The 20825-nt window shown below is 35.7% G+C and overlaps 1 protein-coding gene across 1 annotated transcript; it reads left to right on the forward strand.

Annotated features, from left to right (window-relative positions):
• Window positions 1-8698: 8698 nt before the first annotated feature.
• Window positions 8699-17146, forward strand: LOC125683730 (protein NCBP2AS2 homolog). Its single transcript, XM_048925173.2, has 4 exons — window positions 8699-8832; window positions 9002-9032; window positions 9114-9186; window positions 16872-17146. The coding sequence occupies exons 1-4, from the start codon at window positions 8810-8812 to the stop codon at window positions 17027-17029; spliced, it is 285 nt and encodes a 94-aa protein (XP_048781130.1). The 5' UTR covers window positions 8699-8809; the 3' UTR covers window positions 17030-17146.
• The last annotated feature ends 3679 nt before the right edge of the window (window positions 17147-20825 follow it).

Genomic DNA, 20825 nt, shown 5'->3' on the forward strand with positions numbered 1-20825 from the left:
TGCAGGTAAAATGAAAGATTTGAAACAATCATTACAAACAAATGAAGAGTTATGTCGGTGATCGCTCAGATAACGATGAGTGGAATACTGGGCCGCCGCACAAGGCCGCCACTTTCCACTTAAAGAAGCGAAGTATTCATCTTCTCCTGATTTTTAAAAGTTTATAGAACTGCAATTAATAGATTATACATATGTATGATTTGTCAAGAATGGGTTGCTGTATTTCGTTCGGGATTGAACAGATATTAGGATGGCATTCTATCTATTCCTCCTCCTCTTGCCTTACACACACGTGTGCACAACAATTCACGAACGTGTAAAAGTAAACGTTTGTATCAGTGAATTTAAATGGATTTCATGCAACTGGGTGCTGTAATTTTATTTCCTCCTATTTTGGGGGGCGCACCTGAGTTTGTAGTAAACAACGCTATATATATATTACTGAATTAAACTTTCTGTATTTTTTCCCCTTTACCATAGTATATCTCTAGTATTCAGACCGAGGAAAATATCAGAGCAATTTCTCTATTCTTGTCACAAAATGGCGCTTGTTCTGTGACGGAGAGCCGTTGATTATTTGTATGAATTAAATGTAGTTCTGTTCCGTGACAAAGATGACGCAATTTTGTCAACTGCACTTAATTTCAGAATGTCCAGAATGTAAACAAGGCGAAGTAATGGACCAATACATTTTTTTGTCAACAGTCATGCAGTTCGACAATACAGTAACGATATAAACTTTGTATGTTCAACACGACAACAGCACTGCCTTTATTTACTTGTGTTTTGTACCTGTAACCGAGAATTTGGTTGGACCTAACGACTCTACAAACGATGCAACGGAGTTTGTTTCTACTTTAGAAATTGACAAAAACGTGATGGCATACCAGTTAGTACAGAATTGTACAGAGTGGAGATGGGAACCCTTTCCCTTACACATATTTTGGGGGATTTTCTTTAACTCAAGCATGGTCAAATTATCTAAAACGGTACTAAATCATTAATTTCGTCATAAAACGTGTTGTGTGTGTGGTTTTTGTTGTTGCAATTAAACACGTCTCTTGACTAAATTCCTGCTTATTTCGAAGACCCCACCTTGTTGAATATCATTTCATATGTGCAAAACCGACAATTTATTTTCAATTTTGACGTACGAATCGATATGTAGAGTTCCGAATGTCTCGAATGATCGTTATTTCGCGCCGTTTTTGCATTCATGAATAAAAGATAGAGCTTGGAAGGCTGCTGACCGCTGCTCGTCGCAGTTCACACACGTGCACACACTGAATCTCGGTCGAGTGAACAGGTTAAACCTTGGATGTAAGAACATCAACAGTTAAATACTGTCCATAATGATGATTGACTGGTCATGGTATCAATATACGACCACCAAAAGACGCATAATCGGTTGGAAAAAATGGTCAATTATTTGAAGATATCACCAATTCAATTATTGCTCTTGTCAATTGAATTGATGCGTATATAAATTCAATTATTAAGCGCAATAATAGAATTGATGCACGCATCAATTGAATTGATGAGAGCAATAATTGATTAGATGCGCGCATCAAATGAATTGAAGAGAAAATAATTGATATTGAATTGAATTCAATTCAATTATTGATCTCATCAATTTAGTTGATGAGCGCAACAATGTGGTAGAATTATTGCTTGCAAATTTAATTTGGCGCTTTGTTTACATGATTTGATGATCTCTTTAATTTATTTGAAGAAACATGTGTATCTTTTAATTATTTACAATGATTTTGTATAAGAAATTAATGCGCGCATCGATTCTTTTAAAGATAGCAACAATTCAATGAAAGAGATCATTATATTGAACTGAAGATATATGTATCTCTAATTATATAGTTGTCCTCTCTCTCTCTCTTTAACAATTCAATTGTTGATATCAATTCATTTGAAGAGAGCAACAATTCAATTATAGCGCACATCAATTCATCATAAGAATTAATGCTATCACCAATTCGGACAATAATTCCAAATTGAAGATATTAACTATTTGAAGATCGAAATATCTAATTGAATTGTTGCGCACATAAAACGAATTGATATCTTCAAATAATTAAAGATATTTTCAATTATTTGACTTTATGGTAATCTGGCGCTACATATCTTTCAGTCATTAAACAATGTTATCGCAGTAACATTTCCCGTTGTTGTTAGATACACCGTTGAGTGCGAGAGTTCATGCATTGTTCAGAAGCAGATTTGACGAACTCTAATATGATAAATTTGAAATTTATATACACAAATATGTCTGTACCCCCACTTTGACATTTTGTCAAAAATTCAATTTCTAGTACCCACCCTCAATCGCAAAGGAAACTGTGATAACTGATGAATTTTTGTAAAATGGATATTTTTCTGTAAAATCTATAGATCGGCGCGGCTTAATCTGTCATATACACGTGAAAGTCGAAGTAGATCCTAAATAGCTTTTCGAGTATCGACTGGGCGGTTTTTACTTTTTTCAAAACAAATTCTTGATTTTCTTACATTAACTGTAGCCTTTGCTTTAAACCTACAGATATATTTCATAGTTCACAGAAATATCAGCTGTGAAAGGATCAGAGAACGAAGCCCCGACAGCAGCTGAATGGATATGCAATCTCCCTGTAGGCCTCTACGTTTGTTTCAAATCGATAGAAAATGTGTTGGAGTATGTTTACCTACCCACCCCTGAAATAGCGTAAGGATTGTGGAATAGGGAGGATCGAGATCTTTTGGTGAAAACTACATTAGATTTTTAGGGTCATGAAAGAACCATCATTCCAAGCCTGTGCAGTGATGCTCTTTTACGCAAACATCTGTGAACAAAGAGAGACAACTCATTTCCTTGGATAGTCACTATCATGAATGGCCAGACTTCCAGTGTCATAAGGACCCCCCCCCCCCCCCCCCCCCCCCCAAGCTTTGGTTTTATTCATAACCAAAAAGTGGTAGATTTGAAGAAAAAAAAACCTAGTACACATTTTCATTTCTCTCTATTCCATTTGTTGCAAACCATAGGTTTTCATGACACAGATCTGATACAAATTACTGGGCCAAGGCCCTGACAAATGTTTAATTATAATAGACATGTCATACGGTAGTTTATACAATCCAAGTATTTCGTACATGAAGCAGACCAGTCCACCAGTGTGACATTGGCGCACTAAAACTTCTGAGTGGGTTTTACTACTTCTTGTTTATCAACTGATGTCTGTAAATAATTCAATTCACAATATTTGAAAAAAACACATCGAATTCTTTATATCAAATATCCCTCTTTGATGAATTTTCGTATCTATAAATGGAATCCTTGATACTTAAAGCCCTTAGTATTTAATGAGCTGCAAAACTGTAGCTCTCTGTAGAAAAACAATATTGGGGCCTAACAGAGAGATTTGTTCCATTTTTCCCTAGTGAGAAACAGTTCTGCAGTCATAGCATCTCCTGATATCAAAAATTAATAAAGGTCCGGGGGTCGATATTGGTTGAGGGTAGCTGCAGAATTGTAGCTCTCTGATGAAATATTCGTTCTGATCTGTCCCATTATTTTTTTTCAGAGAGCTACAGTTCTGCAGCTAGGTTGAGGGTTGGCATGAAAAAGGGTATGTTTATTATGCACACATCTAGTGCCGGCCGCGATATCGTCGTGATTAGGGCATTCGCGTCGCAACTGGAAGTCCTGATTTCGATTAACATAGGTAGTAACTGTTCCTTCGCCAAGCACCCTGCATCAGAAAATCACGGGTCATTCAGATGCGAGTTAAAAAAAAACCACGGCTGGTGTTGTCATGATACATGTAAAGAACCCTCACTGCCCTGAGTGGTTTTGAGCTATGTCAGTATGGATCAGTATTTGTGGCTCTTCACCTACAGCTAGCAACGTCTCTCTATGAGTGAACAATTCAATGGAAGGGAGGTTAAACAACATACACATTTTAAAAAATACTTCAAAATCAAATACACAAAAAAAAATCACAAATATTATTTCACATATATCACCCCCGCCCCTTACATTACATCTACCACCTCTACGAAAAAGAAAAGCAAACGAAACATTTATATTGCTCGAAAATATTAAAAGGGGAAATTTTCCAATCCACTGACATTTACTCCGTTCAATGCTGCCGTGTGGTTATCCACTTCTGCGCATATAGTTTCCCATAAAATTGTTTTTTTTTTCAGGGCCCCTTAATGTAAATGAATCACTTTCTGTTTACACCATAATTATAGGCTTTTTATCCATGTTATGTGTATATAAATGTCTTGGCTGACCATCCAGTTGTTGTTGTTTAATGTTATCCTCTATAGTATCCCCCCTCCCTAATAGAAGATTCCTTGCTACGGGCCTAGTTAACCAATAATTTGGGCATGCGTCTTTCTGAGAGAGAGAGAGAGAGAGAGAGAGAGAGAGAGAGAGAGAGCAGATGAAAACTGACTTCCACGGGTTTCAGCAAATGTCAGAATTGTCTGGTTTGCCATTTTTACGAGATTGACATATATGTATCACAAGCATATGCGATATTGCAACCGCAAAAATCAAATGTTGACTCTACACCTTTAGTATAAAATATGTGATCCATAATGTCAAAATATTTTGTAACCCTTTGTTTTTTGTCCAGAAAACTGAAAATAAATTCACCTCATAGTTTAAATTTTGTCAAGGAATGTTGAACAATATCACATTCCCAGAATTCTTTTGGTTATTTAGTTTAAAAATTTGAAAAAATAGGCTGTTTATTACTTTGTTCAAGAGCAAGCATTACCGCGCATTATTGTGCACTGTCACAAGAAGATACCGTTACACAAGTCTTACATGCATACATGCCATGATGATAACCAAAAGTTCTTTGGAAAATATTTTTTAAAGAGCCAAATTCCTTTGAATATATCAGACAATATCACTGTTCTTATTCCTGCTCAAGTTGTGATGCAGGATTTTTGTTCCAGTAACATGTTCTTCAAACTTTGATCTTGTCGTTTGAGTGACAGAGAATTTGTAATTTTCCGAAAACATGGAAGAATATAGTTTTCGCTCTCGCCCAAAGACAGTCGTAGTGTCGCGAGTTTGCCCTTTACACGAGGATGCAAGTATAAACACAAAAACCACCCCAAGTATATAACAAAAATATATCATACCTGCCTAACGGTGTAACAACTTTACCCCAAATAAATATATTAATATTGTGATCGGAATAGATTGAAATATACAATGTGTTTTAGAATAGGATCTACATGAAGGTAATCTTTATGAATTACATACAAATCAAAACATAGTTTAATGGTATGACAGGCACTTGTTTCTGTACAAATACAGTTATGACGTCTGTAGTATACTAAGAATTAACACACGATACGTAAGGTGCTTGGATAACGGTAACTCTTCCATAACGGAATCAAGCATCACGATAACGGTGATCTTGTAAACAATCAATAAAATGATCTAAGTAACTTGATATTTGGTTTTGTTTCTAAAGTTGAAAAGATGTTTACAAAATCTAAGTTCTATATAGAAGGTGAAGATAGCGAACAGTGATCAATCTCATAACTCCTATAAGGAATACAAAATAGAGAGTTGGGCAAACACGGACCCCAGAATATACCAGAGGTGGGATAAGTTGCCTTGGAGGAGTAAGCATCTCCTGTCAACCGGTCACACCCGCCATGAGTCCTATATCTTGATCAGGTAAACGGAGTAATCCGTAGTTATCAGTATGCCAAGAGTGGTCTAACAATCGGTATAAAACACGTCAGACAACATTCGACACAAAGATAGGTTATATTGGCAAATTAGATCATTATAACGACCATGGAATTTGCTAAATGTTTAATCTAGACTGTAGCCCCTGTAGCATCAACTTGTTTGTCAGTAGCCTGCCCCAGTTTAAAAACTAGTAATACACAGAACAAGCTCTTGCGTATCGAATCAGTTGAGATAATGAAATATGGGAAGTTGACGATGGAGAAACTGAAATCATCCCGTTTGTCATAAAGTTGAGTTGTTAGTTTGTATATCTAGGTACGAAGCAGATGTGGAGGACTCTGTGGTATCTTTTATTCAGGGATATATCAAATCAACATATGAATGAAATAGTTCTAAATTGAATTAATGAACTCATACTTTTAATAAAACAGGAACAAACTGCAATAGAATCTTTATAAGCTAATCTATTTATACTCATACCGTGTCCCTCTGCCATATCCACTGTTAACAAGCAAGTCCTGGGGAGGGGGGGGGGGGTTCTTATTGATCTTAACAGTGAATCTATTTTCTGATTGGTTTGTAAGGAATTACCTTTAGTGACCTTCGTCCGAAAAACTCTTTAATAATTATGTGACGCAAGGTCAAATTATGATGAACAGTTTCCAATAGACTGAAACACCAAACATCACTGAACATGCATGTATTCAATTCTAATCGCAGACGAAAACAGCGTATACATCATTTGCTCTCTCTCTCTCTCTCTCTCTCTCTCTCTCTCTCTCTCTAATATATATATATATATATATATAAAGTTATTAGTTTGTATATACTTTTGTTTAAAAGTTTTTAAAACTTTGTACTGTTTTTGTTTATATATAATGATTTCATCAACATCATAATGTCCATTCGACCAAAAGAGTCCTTGTTTGAATTTCAAATTATCAACATCCTGTCGAATATCATTTAACTATGGTGTATCACTATGGATCTCACGCCAACAAGCAACGCGCCTTCGCGCTCTCACGCCAACAAGCAACGCGCCTTAGCGCCAACAAGCAACGCGCCTTCGCGCAGACAAGCAATGCGCCTTCGCGCTCTCACGACAACAAGCAACGCGCCTTCGCGCTCTCACGCCAACAAGCAACGCGCCTTAGCGCCAACAAGCAACGCGCCTTCGCGCAGACAAGCAATGCGCCTTCGCGCTCTCACGACAACAAGCAACGCGCCTTCGCGCCGTCACGCCAACAAGTAATACGCCTTCGCGCAGTGTTGCTTGTTGGCGTGAGAGCGCGTTGCTTGTCTGCGCGAAGGCGCGCTGCTTGTTGGCGTGAGAACGCGAAGGAGCGTTGCTTGTTGGCGTGACGGCGTGCTGTGACTAACGCGCAGTCATGCTTTTGCAAATGGCCCTATCCGGACACCATATAAAACATCCACCGTTAATATAAAACAAATTAGAAAATAATTTTGTGGATTTATTTAATTTCGAAATTGACAAGAAACCCTGTTTATGCACGAAAAATAGGTGATTGTGTGTGTGTGTGTGTGTGTGTGTGTGTGTGTAAAACAGGAGCTTCCTCACGGCGGCCCGGGGTCGTGCTTTACTACACTTCGTGTTCTTGCTGGTTACGCGCCTGGATATGAATTCGAATGCCGTATTAGCATTTTTGGTATTAAAGTTCTTCTAGGTGATATTGAACTTTAGGAAATGTTCTTTGTTCGAAAGACTTTATCTCTAGTGAAAACTGTATTAAAAAATGAATAACTTTTTATGAATACTTCTGGGTATATAAAATCGGACAGAGCATAGAGGGTATTTCTTACAGGAAGTCGTAGTAACGGAAAGGGAGGGTGTGTGCATGATTATATCGTTTCTGATTATCCAATATTCGTCAATATAATACCCTAGACATGTATTTCAATTTTGCAATTTTTTTTAAACAAATAGTACTTAGATATTTTGAAATGATTCAAATGTTGTAAATTCATGAATTTGGTTGATAGTGTGGTAGTATCGGTATATATTGTCTCTATTTTAACATATCTAACTTCATTTAGAACTACTTCACTTGTTTACGTAAATTTCTATCTCTTCGTATTTGATTTGTTTATTTCATGAAACCGGAAGAGAGTTATCTTTTATTTTCAAACGCTCCTTGAATGTCTCGCGCACTCGACATAGATCTCGGATGTAATACGGTGGCATCCATGAGTGAATTTGATGCATTGCCAAATCCGAGATCTATGTCGAGTGCGCGAGACATTCGAGGAGTTCCGATTGAAGTTAGCTCCTGAGCTTTTGAGCACAACTACGCAGGATACTACAACTAAGTATATACTGGTTCAATACTGATCCCATTGGTGCAAACATATTACACATCTATTAATGAACCCTATCCAGTTAAAAAAGAATTTGTATCAATTCAAATTTTGAAAGGTTTTGCAGGGACTATATTTTGTGGCGGAAGAAATGATTAAGTTATAAATCTGCGTGATATTACAGTTTCTGGTTCATCTAATATATCTATAATATATCTTCAATTTTTATACTCCTATACGTGTATTTCAGTTTCATGATTTATGATACAAGTAGTTGAGACATGGAACTAGATCAAATGTTGTAATTTTGCATATTAATTGTGACGTCAAACAGCGCGAATATATCAAGAGTTATTTCCCTGTTGTTGCAAACTTTACCTTAAAGATTGAAAACTTTATTTATCATTTAATTACTAGACTCATTCTAGGCGGACATAAACTTACCTGCTTACCTGAAAAATATCTAAAAAGTTAAATACTTTACATAATACATAGTCTACATTAAAAAAAACTCAACGCGAAGTAAAAAACATTCTAATAGTGGTGGCTGAATTTGCCAACTTAGTTGACATATTTGCTATCTGCAATCTGGAAAAAAAAAATAAAATGATATATCATAATATTCTCAGAAATAGTTCTCGAACAGAACCGGAACCCACTTTTACACGTTTCCCGATTTATCATCGGGATCGACATCTTGTACTTTATAAGATTTCGTAAGGTAAAGTTACCGTAAACAAGGAATTTTATGGACTTCAATATTAATTCTAAAACCCAATGGTCCTTAAATTTCTTTTGAGGTAAGACAGTAAATTGAAATAAGTAATTCCTTATAAGGAACAAAGGAAAGTATTGTTTTTATGTACGCCACTAGGTCATTTCTACACTCCGACCTGTGAATGAGTATTTGTAAGAATGCTAGAATCAGTACTAGTGTTAGTGTATGACGTAACATTTTTCTTTTTCCAGGCTTCTGCACCACGAAAATGTTATTCAAAAGGTAAGCTAAGTACGTGATTTTGTACATTTGTCTTGGGACTATTTCTGAGAATATTATAATGTATCTTTTTTTTGTTTCCAGATTGCAGATAGCCCTCCCATCAGACAAGCAGCAAGATATGTAGTGACAATCTACCACAGGTTTCATGCTGGAGGTAACCGCAGTGCATGTTCAATGTTACATTATTTTAGTGCAAACATGCATGATAGACTGTAGATTATGAGTCCACACAGGCAATCCCCTATTAATCTCCGTTGAGATTCGGGTGGGCTGAATATTTGGACTGACGTCTTCACCGAATCTCGGAGCAGTCCTTCATAATTCATGTCTGGAAATTTACTTTCAGCTTCGGCCAGTTCTAGCAATTAATGTGCACTTAGGTGAAACTGCTGTTCACTTCAAATAAGTGATTTGACTATCAAACTAACTCTCCATCACTATTGATTTTGCATTGCTTACCGTCTAGGTATGAAAATTCCAAAATGAAAATAGACAATAAATTTTCCGTTCAAATAAAAACTTCCAGGACACAACAGTTTATCTCCTGGGATTGAAGAGTTCCTATTGTCTACTTTATCTAGTTACTGATACATTGTATCTCTACATACCTACTTCCATTTCGCTAATTTAAAAAACAAACAATAGGAACTCTTCAATTTTGGGAGATAAAATATTGTGCCATAGAAGTCTTCATTTGAATGGAAAAATAAGTGATGGTTTATTTTATGGAATTTACATACTTAGACGGTAAGTAATACAGCACTAATAATGATACAGATTTGGTTTAATAGTCAACTAACTGATTTGAAGCGAACAGCAGTGTCACCTAAGTGCACATTAATTGCTAGAACTGGTCAAAACTGAAAGTAAATTTCCAGATATAAATTATGAAGGACTGCTCCGAGATTTGGTGAAGGCGTCAGTCCAAATATTCAATCGAGCCGAATCTCAACGAAGATTAACAATCCCCCAGATTATTCTGAAGGAAATAATTTTAAGACAAACTAAAAAAGAATAAGTGAAACTACTGCATCTATGGAGACAAATAAGTTTTTGAGATCGTCCATATTAAGCTAAGAAAAGACCAGTCGAAGTTCATCTTACTATAAATGCAAAACATTGCTATAGTAACAGTTTTAGTAGTAGTAGTAGTTTTATTCAGGCAGAACAATCATTTTGTATAAAACATCAGAATATAAATAAATAAATACACATGTCAATTGAATAACACTTAGCCTACTAGATGTTATCACAGTCATTTTATCACAGTATTGTCACCACATACAAAATATTATCACTGCTGCATTATGTACATATATCACAGTCTACCTAGGATAACCCATTAAAGCAAAAGTATTATTGCTTATTTCCAATGGGGTCCTTGAGAAATTAAAAATATATCTATGTCAATAAATAAATAAATTATAATTGGATGGCATGGACAACAATGTGTAAAATATTTTGGTAAATAAATGATATAGTGTGGCCTGAATAGAGTAAGATCAATGTACAATTAAAAACTTAAATAATAAAACGTGAATGAGGTTCAATTTCTATATACAAACTCCCTATTCTCCTTCTGGCGGGCTTCTTGTGCAAGGTGTGTTTTAACTAATGATTTGAAATTTACTTTATTATTAACTGACTTAAGGTAGACCTATACTCGGCCTTAAATGGACTCAATCATGAAAAAATTGCCTTTATAAGATAGATAGATATTCCAGTAATAGATAAACATTGAAAAATATATATGTCAACATGCTAATTTCATTGTCATTGCTTCTCAAAAGTAAGTACCCCATCCACATATAATCAGCATTAATGAAAATGTATTCCTCCTTCTTATTTTTCTTAATAATTATTATTTTTCCAAAACAAATGGGCTGTAATAAGCAACATCGACTTTATACCCATTATTTAATGATATGTAATCATTTATTTTAATAAATTTGAATAACTATTTTCATAATGTACACTTTGTGAGTCCACACATGTTAAAAGAAATATTGTTGAAAATGCCATTTGATGTCAATATTGGTCTTTTCCCCCAATTTTTATGGACTAAACCTTGAATAAATTGTTTCTAATTTACAGATTATTATCTCAGAAAAAGGATTTGCGTAAGAAAATCATATGTTGACGTATCATTTTAAAAGCTATAAGCTCTATAACAAGTACACCCCCCCCCCCCCCCCCAAAAAAATCTTGAATTATACATTATCATATTTTCATACGACATGTGAAATTTGAGTATATTTACAACCTTGGATAATAATTTGAACTATGTTAAACTATAAGTATTATAGATATATGTGGTTTGCAATTAGATTTTCACATTTTATCTGAAAACAAATCATTCTAGAAGAGGGTATTCACAATGTGAATGTAAAACGAAAGTAACAAACTGAATTTTGATAGTTTTGCTTATATGATTAATGCATGTGTGTAATGTGTTATATCTTTTATCATGGAATCATTTGCATGTACATAAATTGGATATACGTACATGTACACCACTTACGCTGATCTATGTAGATGCAATCTCAATAAGAAACTATAGTTGTAATCGGGTTATACAGATGCCGCCCCAATAATTTTGAAAAAAAAAGGAGAGAGGGTGAGGAAAAAATGACAGATGGTTGGTGAAATAAAACAAATTATTTGCAGCCGTTCTTTGAAGCATGCGTCAATATATGCAACATTGGAGCAGTGAACACAACTACGATATCTGTGGTCACTGGAGCAGCTAAGTGTGAACTTTTATTTTTACACAAGCTTACCATGTGTTTGTTATTGATAATTTGGATTCAACAGCTGCGTAGTTTTGAATTAGCAATTTTTACACTCGAGAATTTTTTGCTCGTATGGAGACGTCACCATTGCCGGTGAAGGGCTGCAAAACTTAGGCCTATGCTCGACGCCAACGGTCTTTGAGTAGGGATTTTTAGCGTGCCACACCTGCTGTGACACGGGGCCTCTGTTTTTGTTGTCTCATCCGAAGGACCGTCCCATTTAGTCGCCTCTTGCGACAAGCATGGGGTACTGAGGACCTACTTTAACCCGGATCCTCACAAAAGAAATAATATTATTATTATGATGATGCTGGTGAATTGGCCCCCCTTTCCCATCCGTCTCTCCAACTTTCTGATGCCCGCGTAATTCCATATGTTGAACATGGATCATTGTAAAACTTTTACATACATGAATAGTCAATGTATCTCACGGACGCCCTCATCCGCCAAAATGTTGTCTGTTCTCCAACCGATTTTTATCTAAAGCTTGAATCATCTTTAGCCCCCCCTCCCTTTTTTTAAAATACAAAATTTGACCACAGCTGATAAGAACGCCTTGGAAGGAATCAATATCGGACAATCATATCGCCATGTAAAAATCAAACTGATATCTTTAAATACCACATTTCGGAAAACGGACGCATGGTTCCGCATTTACATTTGATTGTGACGTAGGCCGTGTATAGGTCTACTTTAACTTCAAATGGTAAAGAATTCCAGTCTATAGTAGCATGGTAGTTAAAATTGGAACTATTATAAGGCCCCACCCTTGGAACCATGAAATTGAAATTGGAGTCCGCTCTAGTAACATTGTTGTTTCTGACAAAATGCTCGTGCAAGTATCTTGGTGCAAGGTCATGAAAAATATTAAAAACATGATTAAGACGTAGTTGTCTAACTCTATCAGCTACACAGAGTGTGTTAACTGAGTCAAAGATTCCACAATTTATTGTGGCTCTAGGGCCTAGATTTTGGATGAACCTGATTGTTTTGTTTTGAAGCACCTGTAATTTCTTTTGCAAGGATTTAGATAAACCTGCATACTATGCAGACGAGCAATAATCAAAGTAGCATTGAATAAGTGCAGATGCTAACGTTGACCTTGACCTTCTATTTAGCTAAGCCCCATTTCTGTACAGGAATTTTAACCATGAGTTGACCTTGGTTATAAACTCATTCACAATGACATTACATTTTAAAAACTTATCAATAGATAACCCTAAATATTTGACATGATCACTTGCTTTGATGACATGATTATGACACTTGACTTCAAACTGATCTTCATTAGAAAGCTTGCGACTAGAGCCGAACAGGATACATTCAGTTTTTCAGAGGTGAAGTGACAATTTGTTGTCTACTAGCCAATCAGAGCAATTTTCTAGGACTTTGCCAAGTTTCATTGAAATGACCTTTGGATCTTTGTGTGAATACAGGATTGCACTGTCGTCTGCATTTAAGATCAGAGATTTTCATTAGGCAGTATATATATGCAGAATATCAATATTGATACCAACATAGTCTTGTGACAAAATTTAGACCCCAGAGAAAATTTTCCCTATATATTTCATGGAAAACCATCTGTATTTCAAAGCTTCTCTTGAGCTAATTTCTCCACAATTTTGATGAAGTAAACACCATAGAGTTTAGAAATATCAGAACTTGCATAGTTTTTTCAAAAAAGTTCTTACGATATCATGAAATATACATTTATTCACAATGTTAAACTTTTATTTAAAAAAATACACAACCATATAAAGAATAGGTTCTCTTAAGGTTGCTCATTACACTAATTTTAAGCAACTGCTTGTTTAATCACCTAGTATGAAGCATGATTACATTATCAAACAAGAGGCCCAAGGGCCTAGAATCGCTCTTCTGATAAATTGTACAACCCCACCATTTCTATTCTTAGCCTCTTAGTATTCTAAATCTTTAGTTAAATCCTAAGAATTCAAAAAAGTAGGTCAAAGTGACCTACTTTTTGGTTTACACATTTTGAGAACCCAAGAAATATCAACTGACAAAGTTTGATGATTTTAAGCCAATTAGTATCTGATTATTGAAATATAGCTGTCAAATTCCAATCGTAGGTCATGGTGACCTACTTTTTGGTCAGTGAACTCCGAACATGCAAGACCCATCAACTGACAAAATTTGATGACTGTAGGTCAAATAGTATCTGAAATATATAAATATAGCCGTCCAATTCCAAAAGTAGGTCAAGGTGACCTACTTTTTCGTCAATACCCTTCAAACATGCAAGACCCAACAACTGACAAAGTTTGATGACTGTAGGTCAAATAGTATCTGAATTATATAAATATAGCCGTCCAATTCCAAAAGTAGGTCAAGGTGACCTACTTTTTGGTCAACACCCTTCGAACATGCAAGACCCAACAACTGACAAAGTTTGATGACTGTAGGTCAAATAGTATCTGAAATATATAAATATACCCGTCAAATTCCAAAAGTAGGTCAAGGTGACCTACTTTTTGGTCGACACCCTTCGAACATGCAAGACCCAACAACTGACAAAGTTTGATGACTGTAGGTCAAATAGTATCTGAAATATATAAATATACCCGTCAAATTCCAAAAGTAGGTCAAGGTGACCTACTTTTTGGTCGACACACTCCGTAGACTCAAGATGCATCAACTGTCAAAGTTTGATGATTGTAGGTCAATTAGTGACTGAAATATATAAATATAACTGTCAAATGCCAAAAGTAGGTCACAGTGACCTACTTTTTGGTCGATACACTCCGAAGACTCAAGATGCATCAACTGACAAAGTTTGATGATTGTAGGTCAAATAGTGTCTGAAATATAGTAATTTAGCTGTCAAATACCAAAAGTAGGTCACGGTGACCTACTTTTTGGTCGACACAAACCGAAGACTGAAGACGCATCAACTGACAAAGTTTGATGATCCTAGGTTTTACAGTGCCCAAAATATGCATCTAAAATTGAAAATGTGAAATTTGAATATCTGCAAAATTTAAAAAGTAGGTCACTGTGACCTACTTTTTTATAAATGTTTCAAGGCCTCAAGATGCATCATCTTACAAGATTTGATGATTCAGTATTTGAAATAACAACTTAAAATATATCTATAAATGATAAGCCATAAAATTCAGAAAGTAGGTCATGGTGACCTATTTTTCAGTTGACGCATTTCAAGGTCCCATGATCCACCAACTGACAAGTTTTGATGATCATAGGCTTCAAAGTGTCCAAGATATGCATCAAAATTAATTTTAAAATAAATACCTGCAAAATTCAAAAAGTAGGTCACCGTGACCTACTTTTGAGACAACATGACACAAGGTCCTAAGATGCATCAACTGTCAAAATTTGATGATCCTAGTTCTTATAATGACTAAAATATCAAAGATTTAAGGAAATATAAATTTAGGTCAACTTTGAAGTGACCTTGAGACCACGCCTTTTTGCCCCAGGGTAATGCCTTGAACAATTTTTAATCTACAACATATCCTCATCCTTATGTGTAAGTTTGGTGATAGTCTGCCCAGTGGTTCTTGAGAAGAAGATTTTTTAGCAACCACTACTTTTGTTTGTATTTTCCTGATTATCTCCCCTTGTTAAAGGGTCACATCCCTCTATTTAGTATGTATGAAAGCCCTTGGGCCAATGATACCCTGTAACAAATTTGAAAAAAATTGGCCAATGGGTTCTTGAGTTATAGCCCTTTTTCTAAAAAGTTTACGCACACCGCACAAATGGCCATAGCATTAGCTCTTTGAGCCTTCGGCTCAGAAGAGCTAAAAAGTAATACAAGCTCTCAATTATTTTATGTGATTTTTTTTTTTGAAACAAAAATATAATTTATGAAGATTGAAAACATAATTTGTAATATTTTTTTAATATGGATAAAATCTTCAAATAATATGTCAATTAGAAAAGATATATTAAACAAATATATTTTAAAAACAAATCTATAGAAATGAAATTACCAAATTTCAGATATATATATATATATATATATATATATATGAAATTTACAAAAATAATCATATTGTTGCTAACTGCATTCACTTTTCATCTGAAGAAATTAGTTTCCTTTTTAAATTCAAGTAATTGGTTAACTATTTTACATCAAGGGAATGTAGTTTTTTTATTACAATCTTTTCTATGAGCTTTTCTGATCACCCGTATTCCGGTGTCCGTCTGTAAACTTTTAACATTTTTGTCTTCTTCTCAAAAAGCATTGGGCCAATTTCAACCAAAGTTGGCACATAGCATCCTTAGGTAAAGGGAATTCTAAATTGTTAAAATAAAGGGCCAGGCCACCTTCCAAGGGGAGATAATCAAGAAAAGGTAAAAATAGAGTAGGGTCATTAAAAAATCTTCTAAAGAACCACTGAGCCAGAAAAGATGAAATTTATGGATAAGTTTCATTAGGTAGTGCAGATTCTAAATTGTTAAAATTGTTTTACATACAAATATATAGGGACAATCTTTAAAAATCTTCTTCTCAAGAACCACTGAGCCAGAAAAGCTGATATTTACATGAAAGCTTTCTGACATAGTGCAGATTTAAGTTTGTTCAAATCATGGCCCCTGGGGGTAGGATGGGGCCACAAGGGGTGGATCAAAGTTTTACATACAAATATATAGGAAAAATCTTTAAATCTTCTTCTCAAGAACCATTGGGCCAAAGAAGTTCACATTTACATGAAAGCTTTCTGACATAGTGTAGATTCAAGTTTGCAAAAACCATGGCCTCCAGGGGTAGGTTGGGGCCATAATAGGGACTACGGTTTTACATGCAAATATATATGGAAAGTCTTCTGATATGGACCAAGGTGACGCAGGTGAGCGATGTGGCCCATGGGCCTCTTGTTATTTCACCAATTTAAATTGGACTAGAAATGAGATCAGGAGAATTTTTTGAAAAAATATGGTTTTGTATCTTTGGGAACAAACTTTTTGCCAAGGAGTGTATATGCTAGTGTGTTATGAATAGTATTAATCATGTTTTAATACAGTACATTATAATGTTGTAATAATCATGTCATTTCAGAAATGGGAGATTTAATGAAAAAATTTGAGAAGATGGCTACCAAAGACACCCCCAAGTCCACTAATGCACCACCTAAACAAATTGGATTCACAGAGACATTTAAGAGAGAACTGAGAGAAGGATTTAAAGACCTTGAACAAAAGTCTAAGAAACAATAGTCCAGCACATTGTTATTACTTAAGTTATTAAGTGTGGTGTGCTTGTATGTGTAGTTGTATAGAGTGAGGAATATGTATGTGTCAAGATTTTTAATAAATTATTAATCTAGTCTTCCATCCATCTGTTTGTAGTTGGTTAGTATGCCCAAATGCATTTTATTGTCTCCCATTTTGTTCTCATCCTTTGTGGGTGAATTTCACAAAGAGCATACAAATTGTTTTAGAATTCGATTTTTTTTTTTTAAATGTACTTGGATGAATATTTTATGGGTAACTCCTCAGCAATAATCCTAGGATACTTTTTATGCCCCCCTTTGAAAAAGAGGGGGCATATTGTTTTGCGACTGTCAGTCGGTCTGTAGACCATGTGTTGTCCGCTCAATATCTTTCGACCCCTTTGCTTGATAACAATTAAACTTGGTACAGGGGTTGCCCCTGGAGAGTAGATGATCCTTATTGATTTTCAGGTCAAAGGTCAAGGTCAAACTGCTGGTCTTTACCCCATGTGGTAGACCATGTGTTGTCCACTCAATAACTACCAAACTTGGTACAAGGGTTGCTTTTGGAGAGTAGATGACCCCTATTGACCTTCAGGTCACATGGTTAAACCTCTGGTCTTAAGCCCATGAGTTGTCTGCTCAATATCTTGAGAACCACTTGATTGCAATAATATTTCATATGTGGGTTGGTTATAAAAAGAAGAGGACCCTTATTGTTTTTCAGGTTAAAGGTCAAGGGTCAATCTACTCTGGACATAGGAATATACTCTCCACTCAATATCTTGAGAACCCTTTGCTTGACAGACATTGAACTTGGTACACTGGTACATCTTCAGGAAAAGATTACCCCTAATGATTTTGAGGTCACATGGTCAAGGGTCAAACTGGACATACTATATACTGTCCGGTCAATATCTTGAGAACCCTTTGCTTGACAGACATCGAACTTGGTACACTGGTACCGGTACATCTTCAGGAAAAGATGACCCCTATTGAATTTGAGGTCAAAGGTCAAACTGGACATAGGAATACACTGTCTGTTCAATATCTTGAGAACCCTTTGCTGGACAAACATCAAACTTGGTACACCATCAGGAAAAAATGACTACTAATGAATTTGAGGTCATATGGTCAAACTGGACATAGGAATATACTGTCTGTTCAATATCTTGAGAACCCTTTGCTTGACAGACATCAAACTTGGTACACTGGTACATCTTAAGGAGTTGATGACCCCTATTGATTTTTAGGTCACATGGTCAAACCACTCTTGACATAGGAAAATATTGTCTGCTCAATATTTTGAATTGATGATACTACTCTTAATTAAATGATGTGTGTGTGTATAACCCTTTTCAATTTTGCACCATGGGGGGCATGTGTTTTACAAACATCTCTTGTTTATTATATAATTATTTTCATACCAAATTCTATACTTAGCAGATACATCAGTATTGACATAATCCTTAACGAATTTTGAATAGCAGGCAATGTAGAGAGTCCAATGAAAGAATAAAAAACACCTCAAGATTTAACAATTTTTAAAGCTTTCCCTAAGGAAATTGTGTATACTGGTATTTGTTGGACAAGATGTGAAAGATGTAATAAGTAGGTAGCATGACTGCAGATAAATGTACTATGTTTTACTTACCAATTTTCAAAATAATTGATAAATGCATACTTGAACTTACATGTGTTGCGGTCAGACGGGTATGATCGCTGGTAGCCAAATAGCTCAGTTGGTACAGCATCTGACTAGAGATTCAGGCCTGAGGGGGCCCAGGTCCCTCTGATCTGTTACATTTACTCCTTTCATGTAACACTGGGTGCCTAATAGACCAGCCCCAGGAACTGACTGGTGCCCGAAGATAAAGATGGTGGTTTGGTGTATTCAAAATGTGAAGATATTTTTATAAAAGAAGGGAGGAATGTTTCAGTCAGACAGGTTCAATCATCGGTGGCCAGAGAGAGCTCAGTTGGTAGAGCACCTAGAGATTCAGGGGGTCCAGGTTTGAATCCTGGTCCGGTCCATTGCATTTTCCCCTTCTGATTACATTTGGTACCATGACCAGGATTCGAATCTGTGTTGTAGTGGCCACAACGCAAAGTACTATTACCACTATATACAGTTATGGCCAAATAGCTACGTTGGTAGAGCACCTGAATATAGATTCAGGTCCCCTTGGTTTTGGTCTGTAGCAATTTCTTTCTTCTTGTTACATGTTTCATATTGTTAATTCACAACTAAATAGGCATTTAATTTTGACTATTTTTCCACTGAATATTTGAAATTGAAGAAGTGTTAAATTCTAACATGTTAAGCTTTATATAAAATGTACCTTCTCATGACTTGATAAGATTACCGATTCGCATTACCAGACTGTACAGGAATTGTTTGGTATCAAAATCACTTACAAGTCTTAATCACTTACAGAACTTTTGGGTAAATCAAACACTAAGCAAAGTTGTCATACTATATACTGGAAAATTTTCTTATTTTATTCCACCCTCATCCTAAATGGGAAATTGGAAAAGTGAACGAATTTGAATTCACTCATTAATTACCCTTGGCTATAGTTTAAATAAATGAATTTGGGCAAATTTAGAATGGGACAATATATTTTATAATGTGTCTGAGTGACAACTGTATACAGTAATGTATACATTTTTACCTCATCTGAGCTGAAAGTTCAAGTGAGCTACTCTGATCACCTTAGGTCTGCCCATTAACTTTTCACATTTTCTTGTCCAGAACCACTTGGTCAATTACAATCAAACTTGGTAAAAATTAATCCTTGGGTAAAGGGGGATCCAAGTTTGTTGAAAGGGCCATGCATCCTTTAAAGGAGAGATAATCACAAAATAGGGTGGGGTCATTTAAAAATTGCTAATACGCATCAAAGATGCGTATGGCCGAGTTGCAGTTTGGGAAATTATGCATGCTTGCAATCACGAAGTAAAAACATGCACGTATTTAATATAGTTTATAAGTAAGAAGCTTTGAATGGCCACAATAGGTATTTAGTGTGATAATGACTTTGACCTTTGGATTTCAAAAGCAACATGAATCTTGAATGTCATCAGGATTTGAAGTCTGATAAACATGCACCAGCAAGTACATGTATAAAAGTTAGAGGCATGCTCAAATCTACAGTATATAGTGAAAAAGAGACCTTGGCCTTTGACCTCAAAATAAATACGAACCTTCCTCTTTTGGATGTGATCAAAATATGCAAGTCTGACAAAGACGCACCAAGTAGTATGGAAGTTGGAGACCGGACAAGGTAATTGTGGACACTGGACGGCCATCCTTTGCCAACTTAAAAGCCGAGATTTGCTACACAACTCCGCTAAAAATCTAATCAAGAACCACTGGGCCAGGAAAGTTCAAATTTACATGCCAGCTTTCTGACATAGTGCAGATTCAAGTTAATTAAAATCATGGCCCCCGGGGATAAAGTGGAGCCACAAAAGGGAATCAAAGTCTTACCTACAAATATATAAGAAAAATCTTTTTAATAATTCTTCTCAAGAACCACTGGGCCAGAAAAGTTTAAATATACATGAAAGCTTCCTGACATAGTGCAGATTCAAGTTTGTAAAATTCGTTGGGGGGGGATTGGGGCCACAACAGGGATCAAAGATTTACATGTAAATATAGAGGGATTGGGGAAAATATGGTCGAGATGACTCGGGTGTCAGAGCAATGCGGCCCATGGGCCTCTTGTTTTGTACTGTAACAGTGTATAGAAATTGCTTGAGCTCTGATCATTCCATGAAGAAATAAAACGGCATTC

This window comes from Ostrea edulis, chromosome 6 (assembly GCF_947568905.1).
Source record: "Ostrea edulis chromosome 6, xbOstEdul1.1, whole genome shotgun sequence".
In the NCBI taxonomy this organism is placed as follows: domain Eukaryota; kingdom Metazoa; phylum Mollusca; class Bivalvia; order Ostreida; family Ostreidae; genus Ostrea; species Ostrea edulis.

What these genes read in the sequence shown, in the direction of transcription:
- LOC125683730 (XM_048925173.2), top strand. Translation starts at nt 8,810, where the DNA reads ATGGTCCTTAAATTTCTTTTGAG. An exon ending in GTCCTTAAATTTCTTTTGAG is followed by an intron (nt 8,833 to 9,001) that starts GTAAGACAGTAA and finishes TTCTTTTTCCAG; the next exon opens with GCTTCTGCACCACGAAAATG. An exon ending in ACGAAAATGTTATTCAAAAG is followed by an intron (nt 9,033 to 9,113) that starts GTAAGCTAAGTA and finishes TTTTGTTTCCAG; the next exon opens with ATTGCAGATAGCCCTCCCAT.